This window comes from Myodes glareolus, chromosome 21 (genome assembly GCF_982192425.1).
Source record: "Myodes glareolus chromosome 21, mMyoGla1.1, whole genome shotgun sequence".
Taxonomy (NCBI): domain Eukaryota; kingdom Metazoa; phylum Chordata; class Mammalia; order Rodentia; family Cricetidae; genus Myodes; species Myodes glareolus.
Genome location: NC_142046.1, coordinates 50,874,515 through 50,896,168, shown reverse-complemented (window position 1 = coordinate 50,896,168; position 21,654 = coordinate 50,874,515). Strand labels below are relative to the sequence as shown.

At 42.3% G+C, this 21,654-nt stretch overlaps 1 protein-coding gene across 6 annotated transcripts in view; it reads right to left on the bottom strand.

Moving 5' to 3' along the window:
- Ubr3 (ubiquitin protein ligase E3 component n-recognin 3) overlaps positions 1-21,258 on the bottom strand; it is a 129,322-nt gene extending 108,064 nt beyond the window's left edge. For all 6 annotated transcript variants that reach the window (XM_087900040.1, XM_087900042.1, XM_087900043.1 and 3 more), the window contains exon 1: positions 20,705-21,258. In XM_087900040.1, coding sequence (XP_087756166.1) covers positions 20,705-21,243 — 539 coding nt within the window. In that variant the 5' untranslated portion in view covers positions 21,244-21,258. The remainder of the gene's footprint in view (positions 1-20,704) is intronic.
- Between the last annotated feature and the right edge of the window lie 396 nt (positions 21,259-21,654).

Genomic DNA, 21,654 nt, shown 5'->3' with positions numbered 1-21,654 from the left:
CTCTCACTCTCTGCACAGTGTCTGCTATTGGCCTATTTGTTCCCATCTGCTGCAGGAGGCAGCTTCTCTAACAACGGCAAAGCAAAGCACTGTTTTATAGGTATTCCATCAAATCCCTCCCAGAGCTCCGGGAACCCTGTGGAAGTAGAAGTGAAAAGACCATAAAAGTTAGAAAGGGTGGAGGACACCAAGAAAACAAGACCGCCTAAATCAGCCAATGCACTTGTGGACACAGAGACCAAGGCAGTATGCACAGGGCCTGCATGCCCTGCATGCACTCCATGCACCAGATGGAGTCCTAGAACTGAAAGGAGAAGTGGACGCATACCCTAAACAGAAGCTGTCTCCAATTGATAGCCACTTGCAAATGAAATTTTAGTTCTCTCCAAGGGACTCTCACTGAGAAACAAACCTACTCTAGAGGGTAGATTGCACGCCCAGCAGTAGAAAACAAACTCAATGGCCTCTTTAGAATTTTGTCTCATAATGGCAGTTCCCCTACACTTTTTTCTTCTTTCTTTTTATTCTACAGTTATTTGAGTCTACATTAAAGCACCTAGTCTAGTGTTATTATGGGATTTCTGAGTATCTCTATATCTTTATCTGTTTCTTGTGCTTTTTCTTGGGCTCTTTGCCTTCTCTTTGTTTGTCATATTCCAATAAGTTAGTTTTTGTTCTATCTTATTTTATTTTATTATTAGCCCTTAGAAGCCTGTTTGTTTTCTAATGAAAGACAGGAAAGGGTGGATCTGGATAGGAGGGGAGTTGGGAGGAAGTGGGAGGAGCAGAGGAAGGAGACTCTATAATCAGAATATATTATATGAGGGAGAAAATCTAAAAGGGGAAAAAGCATAAGAATAAAAGGAAATTATTTGAGTCAGGATGGGAGCACGTGTCCTTAATCCCAGTACTTGGGAAGCAGAGGTAGGCAGGTCTCTGTAAATTTACAATAGGCCTGATTTACACAGCAGTTCTAGGCCAGCCTGGATAGTACAGCAAGTACCTGTCTCAGAGAGAGAGAGAGAGAGAGAGAGAGAGAGAGAGAGAGAGAGAGAGAGAGAGAGAGAGAGAGGAAGAAGGAGGAGGAGGAGAAGGAGGAAGAGTAAAGGAGGAGGAAAAGGGGAGGAAAGAAAGGAGATTAAGCCTAACAAAAATCTAGCCACTATTGATGATTAATGAACATAAAAACTGATCAGAAAAAGCCTATAAGGAAAAATATCACATACATTCATTTGTCAATGACAAAGCAGAAAAATGTTTATAATTCATAATTAGTCAAAGCGCTAACTAAATACAACCCTGTGTTTTAGTCTCAGAATGGCAGAATGCCCCATCTTAGTCCTGGACTCAGTACACATAGCTTACTACCCCAACATTAAGGATAAACTTCTCTAATCTCTTTCTAATCTTAGGACATAATCCTTTAACCTTCTAAGACTGGTTCTTAAAAAATTTCTTTTTTTCATGTTTATATGTATGTGTGTATACCAACCACATTGGCGGGGCAGGGGGTGCATGCTGGAGGAGGCCTAGTGCCAGATTTGCAGTTAGAGAAACAGGTGGTTGTGAGCTGTCAGGTGTTACATGCTAGGAACCAAACTTAGACCTTCTGGAAGAGCAGCAAACAGTCTTATTTGCTTGTTTTTCTTTTTTCTTGGCGGCAGTTTTTGAGACAGCATTTTTCTATGCTGCCCTGGCTGTCCCAAACTTGCTCTGTAGATCAGGTTAGCCTCAAACTCACAAAGATCCACCTGCCTCTACCTCCCAAGAACTCTGAACTCCTAAGCAATCTCTCCAGACTCTCTGCAGTTCTTTAAAATCTTTTGAAAAATTTACTTTCAAATTTTGTAACTACATTAGTTTGACTTTATTTTAAATTATAATTCAGTTATGAGATAAATATTCTGTCACATTTCCTAACGTGGACAGTGATACATGAATACCCATATTGTGGAGTTTTTTTAGGCAAAGTCTCATGACCCAGACTGGCTTCAAAATCCCTAACGTAACTGAAGTTGCCTTTAAACCCCAATCTTTCCACCTCCACATTCCATTGCTGGGATTACAGGCACAGACTACCATACATGGCCCCAGAAATTCTCCTAACTGTACAGAGATATTTTATAAACTCTCTCCTTTGTTTATAAATTAGATGACCAGAAAAAATGTAAGATTTATTAACATAGGGACTCATAACTTACATTAAGATCCCTACTCACTATTATGCAAGCTTGAGGTGTAGTTCATGCTTAGCATGTGTAGGGCCTGGTTAGATTCCTTGTCCAAAGTAAGGAGGGAGGAAGTCCATAAACACAAATACATCACATGTGTGTGTAACTTTAAACACAAGCAATCGAGCACTTCCTGTTTTCTCAATGAGAAAAAGAGTAACACTATTTGCAGCATTAAAGTCACAGTGTGTAGAAATCTAACCCTCTTTTACTTTAGAGTAAATTAGAGGATGAATAACTGAGCAGATATTAAAACTGAAATTATGAAAATTATGACAATATACTTACAGTTTCAGAAATAGAGCTCCTACTTTATAGTTTTTCCTGCTATTTACAAAATATCTGCCAGTGTATATTCAGGAAACTCCATTCCTATACACTATACTCATACTTATATGCTTGCAGATTTTTTTTAAAAAAGTCATAAATCCCTTTATAAGTAGGAATGGGGGTGTCTATATAAGAAATTGTACATCTTGGGATGGAGAGATGGCTCAAAGGTTAATAGCACTGGCTCTTCTTCCAGAGGTCCTGAGTTCAATTCCCAGCAACCACATAGTGGTTTACAACCATCTGTAGTGAGATCTAGTGCCCTCTTCTGGCCTGCAGGCATACAAACACTGTACACATAATAAGTAAATCTTAAAAAAAAAGGAAGGAAAAGTAAAAGAGAAAGAAATTGTACATCTTTGTAACTGACTAAAATATTCTGTTTGTAGCTTAGACCAAATCTTGATTAATAATAAATAAGTCATTGCTAGTCAAAAGGGGAAAGTCCATAAAAAGCATGTACCACTGCCTAGCTCTTGTCCAAACCTTGTTTACCCGTTTAACCTGTTCCCTATATCCAGACTCCTTACTGCAGCTAATAACAGCATCATTTCCCCAAGTATTCATAAGTAACACTTTCCTCTTAACTTTCAGCATGAAATTTAAATAGTTAAGTGACTGCTACATTTAGATTAGTATATGATTTTAAAAAAAAAAAAAGTCATGGTAAAACCAAAACTGCATTATTTATAGTCATTCTTTCATTGTTCTTAGTTTGGATGAGATCTTAAATTAACATATATCCACAGGTTTCCGAACAATTTTATTTGCTTGGGAAAGAAATATAATTTTTAAATTCACAAAACCTGTAACTATAGTACAAAATTTAACCATGTTTCTGATGTTTTGTTTTGTTTTAAAGGAACAGATAATATTTTCTGCCTTTAGGGCCATATAGTCTGTTATAAATAATCAATGCTACTTTTATAAAGTGAAAGAAAGCATAAACAATATGCAAATAAATGAGTATGATAAGTTTTTATTTTTAGGGCCAGGGAGTAAACCCTGGCTGTCCTGGAACTTGTTCTGTAGGCCAGGCTGGCCTCAAACTCACAGAGATCCTCCTACCTTTGCTTCCCAAGTACTGGGACTAAAGTCCTGGGCCACCATCACCTGGAGTGTGATGTGATCTAATTAAATGTTATTTTCAAAAACAAGCATGGAACTTTTGGACAATAGTTTGCCAGCAGAGGAACCCAAAAAGCCAGAGAACAGAAAACACAAATGTCTTCTTAATCCAGTAATCAAACTAGTCCATTATTACACTGATCTATTAATCAAATAAAGTCCTCTTAGACTGTGCAGTGTTTTACACACAGAAATCTGAATCTGCACCAAAGATGTAAGGTAAATCTCAATCACAAAGGAAGAGATGAGAGTAAATCATCTCAAGAACAGGTTCTGATATTAAAATTCTATGCACCCATGTGTAAACTTCAGGACAGGAGCTGGAGAACAGGATGGGCAACGCAGCAAGATCTATATCCCTTACAGCAGAAAATAAGATGAAACCAAGGGGGAAAGACAAAGAATAAAGTTTTAAGAACAATATCCAAATACATCATCTACACACACACACACACACACACAAAGTATTCCTTTGATTTTTATTTGTTGTTTTGAGACAATGTCTCCTACATCAGCCTCACTATGTAGCTCACTAACTGCCTCGACCTCCCAAGTGCTAGAACTACAGGACTTTGTCACACACCTGGTTTCAAAAATGCATCTTAACTATAAAAATACACAGGTTTATATAAGTTGAAAAGACAAAAAAATATTTTACCTATATACTCGAGCATGTCACGACCAATCAAAATAAATAAAATTGTCTAACATTTTTCATTCTAGTCAGGTGTGATCACACATTCCTTTAATTCCAATACCCAGGAAACAAAGGCAAGAGGACTTCTGTGAGTTCCAGGCCAGCTAGGACTACTAAGTACTGTGTCTCTAATTAATTAATTAATTATAAACAATAAGTAGAAGCTAACATGACAGGTTTCCAAGAAAATCTATACATAAGCAGATGGGGATAAACTTCTACTGAGTGTGGGTCCTTTTCTAGGAGATAATTCTTCCCCAAAAATACAGCAGTGCACACTTCTGGAGAACATGAAGACTGTAGAAAGCACCCTTAGGTGAATGCCCTCAGACTGGGACTAAAACCAAGTGGCAGAATTCCTAGTATTATGGTCGTAGATTCAGTGGAGAAAGGATAAAAAAAAAAAAAAGAGGGGAAATGAATTTAACACATAGACTGTACTACAAATATATGCACATAATTAAAGGTATTAAGCATCTCATTAAAAAACATATTTGTTTTCCAGAAGAGAAGATAAGCAATATCACCTTTTCTTCAATATGTTTTAACCAAAACCCCACTTAACTGTAAAGAAAATAAAAACATACATTATTGATTAAAAAACAATTAAGATGCTGAGAAAAATAAAGACAGCAGCAGCTTTGAGCACCCACATTGGAGCTCCAAGGGACCTGATAGACCCATGGAGGCTCAGAACAACTACATAAAAAGGAAAGTCTTACGGGAAGATGCTTTTTAAAAGTGGACTCATGAAACTGGAAAGAAAGATGGTGAAACAGAGCCAGGAGCGGTGAGAATAACAAATTTATACCCTTCACCGCCAACAGGCTGCAAGCACAGAGGCAGTGTGTTGGCCGGCACAAGGCAGTGGCCTGGAGTGCCCACAGTAACGGGTCAATACTGAATAGGGCTGTCCGTAGGTCCATCAGCCAACACCTAGCACGGAGTCACCGTGGCAGGGGGCCATGTGACTTGTCCTACTGGGAGACTGAGAATAGTAGGAAGCCTACAAGCTCAACAGTAGTACTTGGTGAGCCATGAGGGGCGGGGTGATGAGCAGAGGCCTAGAGTTCCCACAGAAACATGTCATTGTTGAAATAGGACCAGTCCTAGACTCTCTGGTCACCCCCCAGCATGGAGTCATTGCCAATGCAGCCTGCACTCCTTGCCTTGCTGGGAGGGAATCTAGCAGTGGCGCTGCCCACAGGCTATAAGCACAAAAGTTGAGCTCAACAAGCCTGGGGTGGCAGACACTGATGGCAGGGAGGTGTGTGATAGCCAAGCACTCTCACAGAACCTGCCCCGAGATGTACTGCTGGGCAGCAACATCACTCTGACTCTGGGCAATAGCAATGGTCCAGTATTTATTTACGTGTTCAGAAATTAGAAACCTTCAACCAGACTCGTTGCAATGAGTATTTGCATGTAAAGCTGAGCAAAAAAATATATTATGTGACATACTACACTATAACAAACGAATATTTGATGGAGAGGTGGGAAAGACGGAGGAACAGCGCGGTGAGTGAGCAAGCAGTAAGAGAGGAAACTAGAGACGCGACTGCGGTGACAGGCGTGAAAGGCTGCAGCAGACGGGGGAACTGGTGTTTGCTGAGTAAGTCCGACAATGTGGTAAGTAGCAGCCTGGAGCTTGCGCAGACTCAGGCCCAGTTGACGATCAACCTGGTTCTGAGCAACAACAGGAAGTCAGTTCATTTTCTGGAATGGACCTCCTTGAAAGACCTCTATGGCCTGTGGGCCTCTGGAGGACATGTTGCTATCCCTGGTCCACTGCCGCAGACCGTGTTCAAGCCCAAGGCTCACGTGGATGGATGTCTGAAATCTGGGCTGCCACTAGAGGTGATAGCATGGTGACGGCCAACTCCAGGAGGCCAAATTAGTGTCCATGCTCCAGGTTGCCGCAGGAGGCCATGTTGATATCTGTGGTACGAGCTGTCACCAAGGGTCCATTCTCCTACTGCAGCTGTGGCCATATCGATGTGTGTGGCCTGTATTACTACCGAAGACCATGCAAATATCAGTGGTCTGTGCTGCCGCCCGAAGCCATGTTGATGTATGTGGGCCATGCTACTGCTGGGTGCCATGTTGATGTGAATAGCTGGACAACCACCTGAGGCCATGTTAACTGTGGTCCATGTTGCTGCCGGTGATCTACTGCAGCAGAGGGCCATGTTGATGTCTGTAGTCTGTATTGCCACAGAAGAACATGCTGAGGTCCATGGCACAAGCAGACATCAGAGACCATGTCACTGTCCATGGTCCGTGCTGTCCCAAAATCTATGTATGTCCAATTATCTGTGCTCCCACTGACTGTAAAGGGCAAGGAAGCTACTTTTGCCATGGTATTGATGACTGCAGATTTCACAGCTGAAAAAGAGGGACATAAAAGGCTTCTGTGACAGTCCCTATCCCTGCCCTCATCCCACCCCACCCTGAAAAAGAAACAGTCTAGACAGAAAGCCATTGATGAGAACTCTTAAAAATTGTGATAAGGATGCTGTAGTGTAGCTCTCCACAATTAGTAGTTTCTAACTGGGTGTGGATGGAAAAGGGCTCAGTTTCCTTTAAGGGGCTGGCACTGGGAGTTTGACCACACCCCAGAGAAAATGTGAGCAACACAAATGGGACCTTTGTTGCTTGTTTGTTTTCCTTTTGGGGAGGGAGGTCACAAGGGTAGTGGGGCGAAACTGGGAGGAATGAGAAGGTAGTGTGATCGGGGTATATGATATGAAATTTCCAAGTGATCATTAAAAATAGTATGTTAAAAAAAAAAAGATAATGCCAGGCGGTGGTGGCACATGTCTTTAATCCTAGCACTTGGGAGGCAGAGATAGGTGGATCTCTGTGAGTTCAAGGCCAGCCTGGTCTACAGAGTGAGTTCCAAGACAGGCCCCAAAGCTACAGAAAAACCCTGTCTTAAAAAATAAAAAAGAAAGAAAGAAAAAGAAAAAAAAGATAACAAGACAGTTGAGATTTTTTTTGGTTTTTTTTTTTTTTTTTTTTGGTTTTTCGAGCCAGGGTTTCTTTCTCTGTGTAGCTTTGGAGCCTGTCCTGGAATTTGCTCTGTAGACCAATCTGGTCTGGAACTCACAGAGATCTGCCCGCCTCTGCCTCCTGAGTGCTGGGATTAAAGGCGTGTGCCACCACTGCCCAGCAGGATATTAACTTCTGCCCAAGATAAATTAAGACACCAAATTAACCTCTTCATCTAAAACAACCAAAATTGAGACAAAATATAAAGCAATGTTTTTCAACACACTAGACATCAAAGAAAGACAATAATCTCTAATAGATAGGAAACAAAGTGAGGTCTACCAATGTCAGCTTACTTTTCTTATGGGATTCCAGGGTACAACACAAAGGAGAATCTAAATGGTCCAGGCAAATTCCTGAGCTGAGAAGATTCTTAGTCTAGGAAGATAAGTGCAGCTACACTCTGTAGGACAGTCATCAAAAATAAAAAATAAAATAAAATAAAAATAATCCAGAGAAATTATCCACTGAATGCATAGAGAATACTCCGGAATCCTTGAGTACTGAACAGCACATAGATGTAAGAAAACTACCCAAGGCCAAGGGTAAACACCTCTGAAAGCACACACACACACAGAGATACTTGGATCAAGAATGGTATCTTTTCTTATAATCACACCAGAAATTACAAAATTCAGGCAAAAAGCCAGATGTGGTGGAATAAGTCTTTAATTCCGACATTCAAAAGACAAAGGAAGGTGGACGTCTGTGAGTTTGAGGCCAGCCTGGTAAGTTCCAGAACAACTAAGGTTACATAGCCAAGACCCTATCTAAAAAGATAGATAGACAGATGGACAGACGGACAGACAGGAAGGAAGGAAGGAAGGAAGGAAGGAAGGAAGGAAGGAAGGAAGGAAGGAAGGAAGGAAGACAGAAAGAAAAATCCAGGCAAGTGCAACTGCTAGCCAAGCACTTTCCCACTTATCTATACCCTCAGCCAAAATTACATTCATTCATAAAGTCAACAACTCAAAAGCATCTTTCCTCAGAAGACAAAACTTAGCCCTAAACTAAGTACTTCAGACCCTCCTAACAAATCATAGAAGACCCAAAAGATAGAAATGTCTCCAAGAAAATAACTTTACACAAAAAACAAAGCTAAGAAATACTTAAAAGAACAATATATAGTGCAACCAACAAGGTACAACTAACAGTGTCAAGCACGGAATCTACAGAAGACAGAGATGGAAGGAACCAAAACTAAGAGAATCATTGATTACATCTGACTCAGAACACACGTGAGAATTAGGCAAAAATCACTAAAAGCCCAAAGGAAAAGCAGACAAGTCAGGGAAGTGGCCCAGTTAAAGTCTTTGTTAAGCAAGCATGAGACCCTCAATTCAGATCCTTGACACCCACAACAAAAAGTGAGGGAGAGAAGCACCCATCTGTAACCCCAGCAACAGCACAGGGGAGACAGGCAGACAGTGGCCAGAAAGTCTAGCCCAAACACCAAGTTCTAGGTTCAACAAGAGATCCAGTCTCAAACAATAGTGAAGAGAAAGGCACCCAGTATCTATCTACCTCTGGCCTCAACACCTCCCTGCATACTAGCACAACTGCATATCCATCAGTGTGTGCACGTAACACATACATAGGCTAGAAGTAAGAGGTGCTATCCACAGTTGCAGGATAGAGCCAGACACTGCTCAATTACAAAGGATCCACAAATCAAATCCATCTAGTCTGATATATTTGAAACCAAAATTCCTAGCTTCAAGCAATCAGCTCAGTCCATGGTTTCTTTTTCTCCTAAGACATTTAAATCCCTTTGCTGCTGGTAGTCAGGGAGAGAGTTTGGCATTCTTATCTCCTTGTCAAAAAACCTGCACTAAAGCTCTTTTTGCAAACACCAGTACCAGTATATTGGCACTGGGCACCAATCTCTTGCTGCATACCACAGTGTAGTAAAAATTATAGCTCAAAAACTAGAAAAGGAAATACAAATATAGCTAAGCCAAAAGAATTTTTTTAAAAAATCAAGTTGGGCATAGGAACTGACTCCTGTAACCGCAGCACTTGGTAGGCTGAGGCAGGAGGACCATCATAAGTTTGAGTCATAAGTCAACCTTAGCTAAGTAAAGTTCCAGGCCAGCCTGGCTACAGAATGAGTTTCCTCTCTCTCTCTCTCTCTCTCTCTCTCTCTCTCTCTCTCTCTCTCTCTCTCTCTCTCTCTCTCTCACACACACCACACACACACACACACACACACACTCCAAAGAAGAAAGAAGAAAGAACAGACAAGATAACTAGAAAACAAGACAACAGACTTAAATATGACTGTAGCTCCAAGTGTTCTTTGTGTGTGAGATGCAAGCATCACTATCAAGAGTTTTAGACTGCGTAAAAAAGCAAAGTCCAATGAAAACAAACAGCTTATCCATTTTTCTTCACTCTATTTTCTTACTTTTCTATGTGTACGTATATGGGGCATGGAGATCAGAGGATAACTTTCAGGAGTTGTTCCTCTCCTTGTACCATGTAGGTCTCAGGGATTGAACTCAGGTCTTCAGGCTTGCAGGCTTTGAACTTTCTCAGTAATTAGTGGAAGAAGTACACAGGAAATTATTAAAAACTCAATGACAGAGTGCTTGCAAAGCATCCATTGAGCTAATGAATACAAAAAGTCCTCTAAGAATTTGAAAGGCTGGGCACCACTACAAAGCAACTACTACAAAACATCAGACCTTTTCCAAATGCATAAGGCACAAGACTGAGAAGTACATTCTATTAATGTATGGCAGTAACAGAATTAAATCAAAATTTACTAGTAGATATTACCTAAACTCCCCCAAAACTTCTACGTAATCAAAGAGGAAATAGAGTTGGTTTTTTGTTTGTTTGTTTTTTGGGGTTTTTTTTGTTTTGGTTTGGTTTTGGGGTTTTTTGGTTTTTTTTTTTTTTAAGATTTACTTATTATGTATGCAGAGTTCTGCCTGTGTGTATGCCTGCAGACCAGAGAGAGATTCAGACCTCATTACAGATGGCTAGGAGCCACCATGTGGGTGCTAGGATCTCTGGAAGAGCAGCCAGTGCTCTTAACCACTGAGTCATCTCTCCAGCCTTTTGTTTGTTTGTTTGTTTTTGTTTTTGTTTTTTCAAGACCAGAGTTTCTCTGTAGCTTTGGAGCCTGCCCTAGAATTTGCTTTGTAGACCAGCCTGACCTTGAACTCACAGAGATCGACCTGTCTCTGCCTCCCGAGTACTGGGATTAAATGCATGCATCACCACTGCTCGGCTGAGAAACGAGAATATTAACTCAATAAAAGTGAAAATACATTGAAAATATGAGATGCTTCCAAAACTATTTTTAGACTCTAAAATTTAGAGAAATGGCAATATTAAAGCTTACTAGCAAAAAAAAAAAAATCACAAAAAGTAGGGCTGAGGAGGTGGCTAAATAGTCAAGCACCTGCTGTGCAAGCGGCAGGAACTGAGAACTCACAGGAAAAGTTGGGTAGAGTGCAGCCTACCTGGAACTCCAGTATCAGAGGAGGGGACAATCAGTCTCTGAAGCTCATTGGCCACCCATCGCAGGCAAACTGACGAGCTTCAGGTGAAGTGAGAGACCCTCTCTCAAAAAACAAAAGTGGAGGACCAAGCAAGTAAAGGTGCCGAGCCTGATGACCTGAGACCAATCCCTGAGGACCACATGGTGGAAAAAGAAACAACTCCCACAAATTTTTCTCTGACCTCCACATATGCATACACACGCATACACATACAAACAAAATTTTAATTGAAAAAATATACAGAGTGATAAAGGCACCTGATGACAACTTCTGGCTTCAACGGGCAAGAAGCATACATGCCTGTGCACATGTATCTGCACACACACATGCAAACACCCACTGATAAATACATACACCACACACACACACACACATATCACATCACACACAAAAACAAAAGCCAGAAAAGACCAATTAATGATCTAAACTGTTATGAGAAAATTAAAACAAAAGGATGAAAGAAAATAATAAACAGATACTAATGAATTTCTAGAGGTGGGAAAAAGAAGAAAAAAAACAAAACCTGGTCTGTCTTCGGTGGCAAGGAGGAAACACAACTCTATGCAGCCCACAGCAATCTGAGTTCTTTACAGAGAACTCTCTACCCAGGGGCATCCAGAATTTTTGGCAGTTTTGACACAGAAACTAATTACAGAACCAGCAAATATGAAGCAGAATTGGAGTTTATTAAAATAGAAAGGCAACCAGGGAAAGAATAAGATTCAACTGACAGTACAAGGTTAGGCTTCTCAGAGAAGATATGTAATTTATTAAAAAGACACTATATTAAAAAAGACATTTTAACATGGATTTTTAAGCAGAGGGATTAAGCATTGAGACCCTCTAAGAAAGAAAGAGACACAGCCAGATGTGGCCTATTAGTCAAGACACTTGCAATTGTATCTTAGCATCATGATATATACTATTTTGGTAACTTTTTTGTTTTTTGGTTTTTTTAAGACAGGGTTTCTCTATGTAGCCCTGACTGTCCTGGAACTCACTCTACAAAGCAGGCTAGCCTCGAACTCAGAGATTCACTGCCTCTGCCTCGGGAGTGCTGGGATTGAAGGCGTGAGCCACCACCAGCTAGTTATTTTGGTAACTTTAAAATTGCATGGCTAAAACAGCTTTTTCTTTTCCTTTTTGATGTAAGATTACAGGGTGGCTCTGGAAACACTCTAAATGAAATTAAATCCAGTGACATACAAACAGGAGCCACAGGCTAAACAAGAAAGCTGAGCATGTATCTTTACTGTAAAGGGAATTTTTAAAGAGAATTCTGGAAAATAGGCTTCTAGCTAGGAAGAAGAAAACATCTCAGGCAATCTTGAGCTGACTGAAAGAATTCTTGAGTCTCAGCTAGCAAGAGGCTTCAACCAGACTTCAGGCAAGGGTCTCTTCCTTGTCACGATAATGTTCCTTGCTTCAATTCCTCCCACCAACTCCAGCCTGAGAGAGTCACAGATACTAGACCTCAGCCCTAAAGACGTGTATGAATGTGGCAGATTTCAGGATAATGACAAACTCCAGAGAAACAAAGAAAAAAAGGGGGAAACAAGGGTGAAGTTTTAGCTATCTTACTAGGGCAGCTCCAAAGCAAGCATGACAGTTATGTCTAGTCCTCTCAATGAGTACAAAGACGTGTTTAACATTATATTTTTGCTCAATCAAGTTGTTTCACAGTTTAAAATAGATTTAAAGTATTAGAATGATAAAAGAAAAATAATTACAAGTAGGAGGACTTCCAAATTGCTGCTCTCCTTAGATTTCATCACCATGAAGTACATCACCATGCCACAAAGTTCTCGCCAGTGGGAAACCATGTCTACACTACTCCTAGTAAATTAGTAATGGCAAAAGGACAATGACTACAGAAAGGGAACTGAGTTTTCTTCAGCTCTTCTTCCTCCAAGGTTTTTATAGCACAAAAGGTATTTTGCTCCTTTGTTTGAATTGTTAGCTTCATGGTTAGATGACTATTTCATTAAAGAAAATTCCAAGTTCATAGGAAAGAAATTTAACAAATAATTCATACAAATACATGCAGACATATAATTTAAGAGATTATCTCTACCAGGAGCGGTAGTGCATGCCTTTAAACCTAGCACTCAAGAAATCACCATGAGTTTGAGGCCAGTCCAGTTTACATAGTGAGTTCCAGGCTAGCCAGGTGTACACAGTGTGACCCTGTCTCAAAAAAGAAAAAATAAGTAATACTAGTACTTCAACCATTAACCATATTACATAATGCAATTAATTAATTTGCTAAAATGTCAGTATGTATAAATGGGATATAAATGTGAGAGTAAAAGCACATATCTTTATTATCAAACTTATACTGATAGTTCATTATAGCTGGAAGTTTCTGTCCTGCCTGGTCCTGCAGCTGTTAAGTCCCAAAGAAACACACAGAGGCTTATATTAATCAAAAACTGTTTGGCCTATTAGCTCAGGCTTACTATTAACTAGCTCTTACAACTTAAATTAACCTATGATTCTTGTTTATGTTTAGCTGTGTAGCTTGGTACCTTTTCTCAGTTCAGCATTCTCATCTTGCTTTCTCTGCATCTGGCTTGTGACTGCTGCATCTCTGCCTTTCCTCTTCCCAGAATTCTTTTAGCCTGGTTTCCCCGCCTACACTTCCTGCCTGAATACTGGCCAATCAGCATTTTATTAAACGAATACAAGTGACAAAACTTTACAGTGTACAAGAGCATTATCCCACAATAGTTCATACCACCACTGCTTCAACAGGTTAACTCAGAAAAAGAAGAGTCCTGGCTAAGCTGGTAGAAGTTCCCATGACCAATGGTAACAACATGATGACATCTGCCATCAATAGAAAGACAACATCTCAGGTACAAAACCCACGGCTTAACAGAAAAGCCACACTGGCAAGATAGGAAATAGAAAAGGCTATACTGAATCTATCACTAGGGTGAGTTAAATGTATACTGCTGAGTTTTCTGTATAGAAGAAAAATGCAAGTAAAAAATTCAAAATTAAAATATTATACATGTTATGTGGGCCAGGATGGAAAGAAACCAATTCATACACTGGGGTGAGTATAAATTGGTTTCTTTAAATGGATCTATCAAAGATTGCAGTGTACACCTTTTTTAACTGAGTTGTAGTCTTTGGGAGTTTATCTTCATACATATGTGTGCACACACAAACTATATGACAATACTGACTACACCAGCATTTACAACATCCCCATGAAAATGCACTGGGATACTAAGTAACTACTGAACAGAAAATAGGTGAGAATGCTGATGCACACTTTAACGCCAGCACTCAGGAGGGGCAGGCAGAACCCTAGGAGTTCAAGGCCAAATGGGACACATCCTGAAAACCTGTCTCAAAAAAGGGGACGGAGTGCTAAAGAGATGCTCAGAAGCTAAGAGCACTGCCTGACCTTCCAGAGGACCCAGTCAATTCCCAGTACTGATATGGTGATGCAAAACCATCTGTAACTCTAGTTCCTGGCATGTAAGTGGTTTGTGGACATACATTCAAGCAAAACACTTATTATAACACATAAAATAAAACAGAAAAGTGTTTTTTTAAAAAAAAAAAGAAAGAAAGAAAAGAAAATGCACCATGTGCTAATATGAGACACTGCCCAATACACATAGGGGAAATAACTGCAGAGAAAGAGTGTTAACCAGATATCACTGCCTCCACTTCAGCACTGTCACAAACCAAACTACCAAAATATTTCCAACAAGACAGCTAAAGTACTGATCCATTATTGCTAGCATCTTTGAAGTGCATAATTAAGGTCAAATGAAAACGAGAGCAATCCCTTATTGAGGAATGGTAAAAAAAGGACCTTTAACTCTATCCACTCATATATATTATAGCCCATATGGACTACTTTTGACATTTTAAAGATGGGGGGAAGGAAGCCATTTCCTAAATAATAAAGCAATTTATCTTAGGGTGACCTTTCAGATATAGCCCAACTTAACATTTAGGGAGCATCTATTAAATGCATCTGTGCTCTCATCTAGGGTGCCTATCTGTAAGTACCTTAAAATCTGAAAGAAAGTAAGCAAAGTAGTAAAAAAAAAAATCTCTAAGACATGATAATATGTTAAAATAACTACATCAAAATTTGAGAAATGTTTAAAATCTCAGTTCTGTTTAGTTTCCCATTATAACCTAAAACCAGCTAGCCAGTGTAGTAAGGAGGCCGCTTGTTTGTCCCGGCCGCCCAGAACCAAAATAATCACACAGAAATCATATTAATTAAATCACTGCTTAGCCCATTATCTCTAGGTTCTTATTGGCTGACTCTTACATATGAATTTAACCCATTTCTATTAATCTGTGTATCGCCATGTAGCTATGGCTTACCAGCTAAAGTTCAGGCGTCTGTCTTTGGTGGGGCTACATGGCTTCTCTCTGACTCTGCCTCCTTTCTCCCAGCATTCAGTTTAGTCTTCCCCATCTAGCTCTGTTCTACCTATTAGGCCAAGCCAGTTTCTTTATTCATTAACCAATAAAAGCAACACATAGACAGAAGAACCTCCCACACCAAGTCAGAAATTATTTTAGATTTCTTTTTTTGCTTTGTTTTTCATCACAGGGTTTCTCTGTGTATCTTTGGCTGTCCTGGAACTCACTCTATAGACCAGGCTGGCCTCAAACTTACAAAGATCTATCTGCCTCTGCCTGCCAAGTGCTGGCATTAAAGGCATGTGCCACCACGCCTGGCTTTATTATTTTAGGTTTTTTATCACATTGTTTTTGTTTGTTTTTAAGTTCACCCAGCCATCGACCATCTCTAATATTGAATAATAGTAACTCTTGTGCATGTGGGAAGCACAGCCTGCTCTCCAGCACCACAGACAAAAACACCATATTGTTATAAATTGTCTTCCTTTTCAAGATTTATTTTATTTTTATGTGTATGTGCTTTGCTACATTCATGTGCATCACATGTGTGAAGTAGCCCCAGAGGCTAGAAGAGGATGCTGGGTTCCCCGGAACTACAGCAACAATGGTTGTAAGTCGTCATGTGAGTGCTGGAAACTGAACTCAGGGTCTCTGCAAGAGCAGCAAGTACTCTTCACCAGCAGGCCATCTCCCCAGCCCAGGACCACAGGGTTGTTAGTACACAGCCCAGGACCACAGGGTTGTTAGTACACAGCCCAGGACCACAGGGTTGTTAGTACACAGCCCAGGACCACAGGGTTGTTAGTACACAGCCCAGGACCACAGGGTTGTTAGTACACAGCCCAGGACCACAGGGTTGTTAGTACACAGCCCAGGACCACAGGGTTGTTAGTACACAGCCCAGGACCACAGGATTGCTAGTACATCGTTCCCATATGTTTTGTGATATCATCTCACAATGAGTCCTCAATCATTCCCTCTTTGTTTCCTGTAGCTGCTAAAACCACTACTACACTGACAATATCAATGATACTAAATCTAAAATGATGCAAGCCAGGACTGGTGGCACATGCTTTAAATCTCAGTACTCAGGAGGCAGAGGCAGGCAGATCTCTGTGAGTTCAAGGCCAGTCTGGTCTACACAGTGAATTTCAGGACAGTCAGAGCTAAGTAAAGAGAACCTGTCAAAAAAACAAACAAACAAACAAACAAAAAAACACCTGAATCTTTCCCTTATTTCTATAATTGCAAATTTGTAAATGAAATGCTAATATTGTTGTGATGGACCATCTCCAACCACAGCAGTCAGACACATGAAAAAGGATTAAGGCACAGCAAGGCTTCTTCTTTTGAGTATGAAGACACAAGGACAAAGTATGGCTCTGGGATAGAGCACATTCCTGGTTACAATCCTAGTTTCAATCCCCAACACTGCAAATAGCCAATACAGTAGTAAGAATCCAGGGAAAGTAGGATCTTTCTGAGATATCCTGAGCAGTACAGTAGAACTCACAAGCTTTTATACTAATGAGAAAAGCAACTTCAAAATATATGAATTCTCAGTTTTAGCTACCTGTAGGGACTGCTGCCCGGGCCAGGGTAACACAGTGCTGTCCACCTGGAACACTGTAATAACACGCTAGTTCTAGTTCTAAAATGACTCCAGAAGCCGCACCTTAGCCTGCACTCCCAGTCATCATCACCGATCTCTCTAAAGGGAGCAGAGTAGGTATTCAGCCCTACTAGTCTATCTAAACCACTAAAGGTTCCAATGTTGTTTCAGTCTTGTCTATTGACACTGGACATAGCAACCCCTGGAACATACAGGCAACAGTTCTATTTTTCTGAGAGAACAATTAAATCAGTAAATATTAAGTGTCAAGTCATGTACAATTGCTACCATGGGCAAAATAAATTCCCCGAAACCTCAATAAAAATACATGGACTTATCTACAGCATGGATGCCCTAAATCTGTTTTTGTTTCGTTTTGATTTAATTTGTTGTTATTGTTTTGAGTTTTTGATGTAGGCTTCTCTGTGTAGCCTGGTTGTCCTGGAACTTGCTCTGTAGACCAGGCTGGCCTCAAACTCAGTGATCCACCTGCCTCTGCCTCCCAAGCACTAGGAGAAAAGGCGTGTGCCACCGCTGCCTAGCTATGTTTGTATTTTTTAAATAAATAAATAAATCATTGCAAGCCGGGCATGATGACTCACACCTATAATCCTAGCATTTGGAGGAATGAGGCAGGAAGACGATTCGCCGCCAGCTGGGATTAGGCATCAAGACTGACCCTGTCTCAAGACAGAGAGAACTGAGTCTCCAGCAGGGTGACTCACATCTATACTCACACTTGAAAGAAGGCGGCAAGAGGGTCACTGAAAGTTCAAGGCCAGCCTGGTCTACACACCAAGTTCCAGGACCCTATGTCAAACAAAACAAAAACCTTACTAATATTATTTCCACTTCCAGAATGAAGCATCATAATTTTAAAGTGCCAGATTTGCATTTTCTCCAGAACAGTCTGATAATTACCACTTTGTTCCAAATTCTAGGAAGAACCAACATTACTTCTTTCATTATTAGTTCCCCTGAATGATAACCTAGAACAAAAGTAAAAATGCCTCAGTGAGACAGCTATAAATCCTCCACGACTTGACGCACCTCTTTTTAAAGGAGGATGATGTGGCTTGTCACAGTCAGGCATCAGTGGTGCAAATCTATAATCCCAACACTTGAGAGGCAGAGGCAGGAGGATTTCAGTGAGTTCGAGGCCAGCCTGGCTATACAGAGAAACCCTGTCTCGAAAAACCAAAAAGGAAAAAAAAAAAAGAGCTTGTCACACAAGCCTGACTCCTAAATTTAATCTCCAGATCCCACAGCTCCAAGTTGTCTTCTGAAATCTGCACATGTGCTGTGTGTCTGTTATTTTTTAATTGGAGGTTTTTTAAAAAATGACATTTAAAATCAAAAAGACAAAACAGCGCTGAAGAGAAAAACCAGTAAGAGTATTTAGAGGCTGGATGTGGAAGAAGGCAGGAGTGCACCTTCTTAGCACGCACAACACAGAGATAAGTCCCCAAAACCAAACAAATTAAAGAACACTTGAGAGATCAGGATATGGAGCCAGCATGCCTAATTTACTACCTGAGTGATCTTCAGCAAGTTTTAAAAATCTGTGCCCTATTTTCCTCTCCAATTCAATGGGAATAATAACAGTAAGTATCTCAAAATTGTTAAAGACTAAATGAGTTAAATTATGTGAAGCAGTTAAAATTTGACACTTTCACCAAATAGAAAAAAAATCCAAAGTTCTGATAACACTGTTTGATAACACTGATAAAGAAGCTACTGAAAAATAGGCTACTCCATACCTTAGTTATAACAAGCCTTAGGAAGGAAATGTTTCTACATCCCAGCTTTTTAATTTACCCCACTGATATATCTGTACAGGTGAGAGAAGGCTAGCACACCGTACACCGGGGTTTTGTACAGGTGAGAGAAGGCTAGCACACCGTACACCGGGTGAGAGAAGGCTAGCACACCGTACACCGGGGTTTTGTACAGGTGAGAGAAGGCTAGCACACCGTACACCGGGTGAGAGAAGGCTAGCACACCGTACACCGGGGTTTTGTACAGGTGAGAGAAGGCTAGCACACCGTACACCGGGTGAGAGAAGGCTAGCACACCGTACACCGGGGTTTTGTACAGGTGAGAGAAGGCTAGCACACCGTACACCGGGGTTTTGTACAGGTGAGAGAAGGCTAGCACACCGTACACCGGGTGAGAGAAGGCTAGCACACCGTACACCGGGGTTTTGTACAGGTGAGAGAAGGCTAGCACACCGTACACCGGGGTTTTGTACAGGTGAGAGAAGGCTAGCACACCATACACCGGGTGAGAGAAGGCTAGCACACCGTACACCGGGTGAGAGAAGGCTAGCACACCGTACACCGGGGTTTTATTTTGTACTAGAACTCTTCATGCCCATCAAATGAACTAAATTAAGGGCAGAAAATTCATGGACATTGTGTAGCAGTTTTTACACAATGGAATCAGGAAACTGATTTACTGATATGAAAGACATCAAAGTGAAGACGGCAAGAGGTAAAACAATGTTACCTTTTGGATGAAAGGAAACAGTAAGTAGGAAACATTTATTGTTGCTTGCTTTGCACTAGAGAAACTAAGCCTTGAGAAGGAACTGGCAGAGAAGAGATCAGAAAGAAGGGAAATTTCGAACGGTCTCTTTATTATATTTTGGCTTATATATTCAATAATATATAAATATTAAAACACTAAAAGTGAAGCAAAAAAATTCAATGTTTAATTGCTAGCCCTGATTATTATTTGCAAGTTCTTCCTATCTCCTTCTAAATCCTTTTTCTTAATCCTTCTGCTCAGAAACCTCTTCCCCGGCCACTAATTTCTTGGCTATTTAAGGAATTTATCACTAACGACTGTAGTGTAAGTGGATTAAGGCATAGGTGCCAACACCAGGTGTACTGCACATATCAGAAACGCATGCGTTTGCCAAAGATGCATGTGTTGAGTGTCTCCTTAAGGACAGATGTTCTCATATTAAAGATTAAGCTGTCCTTAACTAGATAAGATCTAGCACTTATCTCCTAATTCACTCGGCGATTTCCTCCTTCTCCTGGTGGGAGGGATATTCTATATCTGACTGCTCGGGAGCCCGAATCTCCATGTCACTCCAGCACGCCAAATACTCCGCTGACAGCTCAACAGTCCTTTTTATGCAAGCCCCTCCCCTTCCCTCCTCCCTCAACTCCCGTCAGCTCCAGAGCTCGGTCCTTCAGACAGACAGACAGACAGACAGACAGGCACACAGACAGTTCAGCTTTTCCCCCAAGGGTCCTTCCTTGCAGTACTAGACCATCTCCCCGGTCCTCATCATCAGGTGACCCAATTCAGATCCCAAATCACTCCCAGTCAATCCAAATCACTTTTAAGGCTCTTTTCCAGAACCGGGCATGCAGCCGTACAGCCTTTTTCCAGCAAGTGCACAACTGACAGCTCCACGCCAGGTTCCCCCAAGTATCCGCTCGTCTTCCTTGCCCTCTCGCCCCACGCACTGACTCCTGTCTCCCCCATCGGTCGCCCACCCTGACCTCCTCGAAAATCCCCAGCCCGTTTCCCCGCACATGCTGCTCACCCGTCCTCCCCACCCCCTTCCCACCAATGACAGCTCAGTCACCTCCAGCCCCTTGGGTCTGCGCCCTCCCCCAAACGTCCCCCGACAGATGGGGGTCATCTCCCAGATTTCCCCTTAGGCCTCTCCCGACCCCGCAGGACCACACGGCCCGGGTCGCCTCACCGGGGCTCCACTCACCCACTCTCCCGCATTACGTTGCTGTCCCCGCAATCGCAAGCGCCCCCGGCCTGGCTGCGGAACATGTTGAAGTCGTGTCCGGTGTGGTCGCCCTGGTGGAAGCACTCAGCGCACAGCGACATGCAAGGGGAGATGCCGCACGTCCGGCAGCGGTAGGCCACGAAGTTGGCCGTCCAGACCAGGCCGCAGAGCGCCGCGGGGTCGTAGGCCCGCACGGCCGCGCAGAACTCATCGTAGCCGCCGCCGCCGGCCAGAAGGCACTTACACCACTCCAGGGCATCCTCCTCGGCCGCGCCGGGGCCGCCGCCGCCGCCCGCCGCCTCCTCGCCGCCCGCAGCCCCTGCCAGCGGCCGCTCTGCGTTCAGCACCCGCTCCAGCAGCGCCTGCAGCTCCTCGGCGCCCGCACGGTTGTCCGGCCGGCTGAGAGCGGCCTTCAGATGCGCGGCCGTGGCCGCCTTGTCCAGGGCCGGCCCCTGCTCGGGCACCTCCGACTGGGACTGCTGCGGCCCCCCGACGGCCGCCGCGGCAGCCGCCGCCATGATGAGAGCTCAGAATTTGGAGAGTCCAGGGCCCACGGCTCCTCCCGGGAGGGTGGGGGAACTGACGGCTGCGAGGCCCCGGCCCGCCCAGCTCTCGCGATACCCGGCACCGCGAAACACCTCCGCGCGCTCCCCGCCCCTCGTCGGGCTCCGCCCCCTCGCCGGTGGAGGGCACCGTTTCTATTTTCCTTCCCAACCTGTTGGCCCTACTCTCAAAACTGACAACTGCTTACACGGGAACTCGGCCCAAAGACCATCTTTAGTAAGAGTGGGCTTTTCTTTATTTGCCTGGAACATAGGAATTATACACATCTACCAGATGTATCTTAGGCATCTGTATCTGGGCTTCAGATGTTGATTCCTAGTACCAGGGTCTTCATTACTGCTGGATTCCTGCTATTATTGAAACTG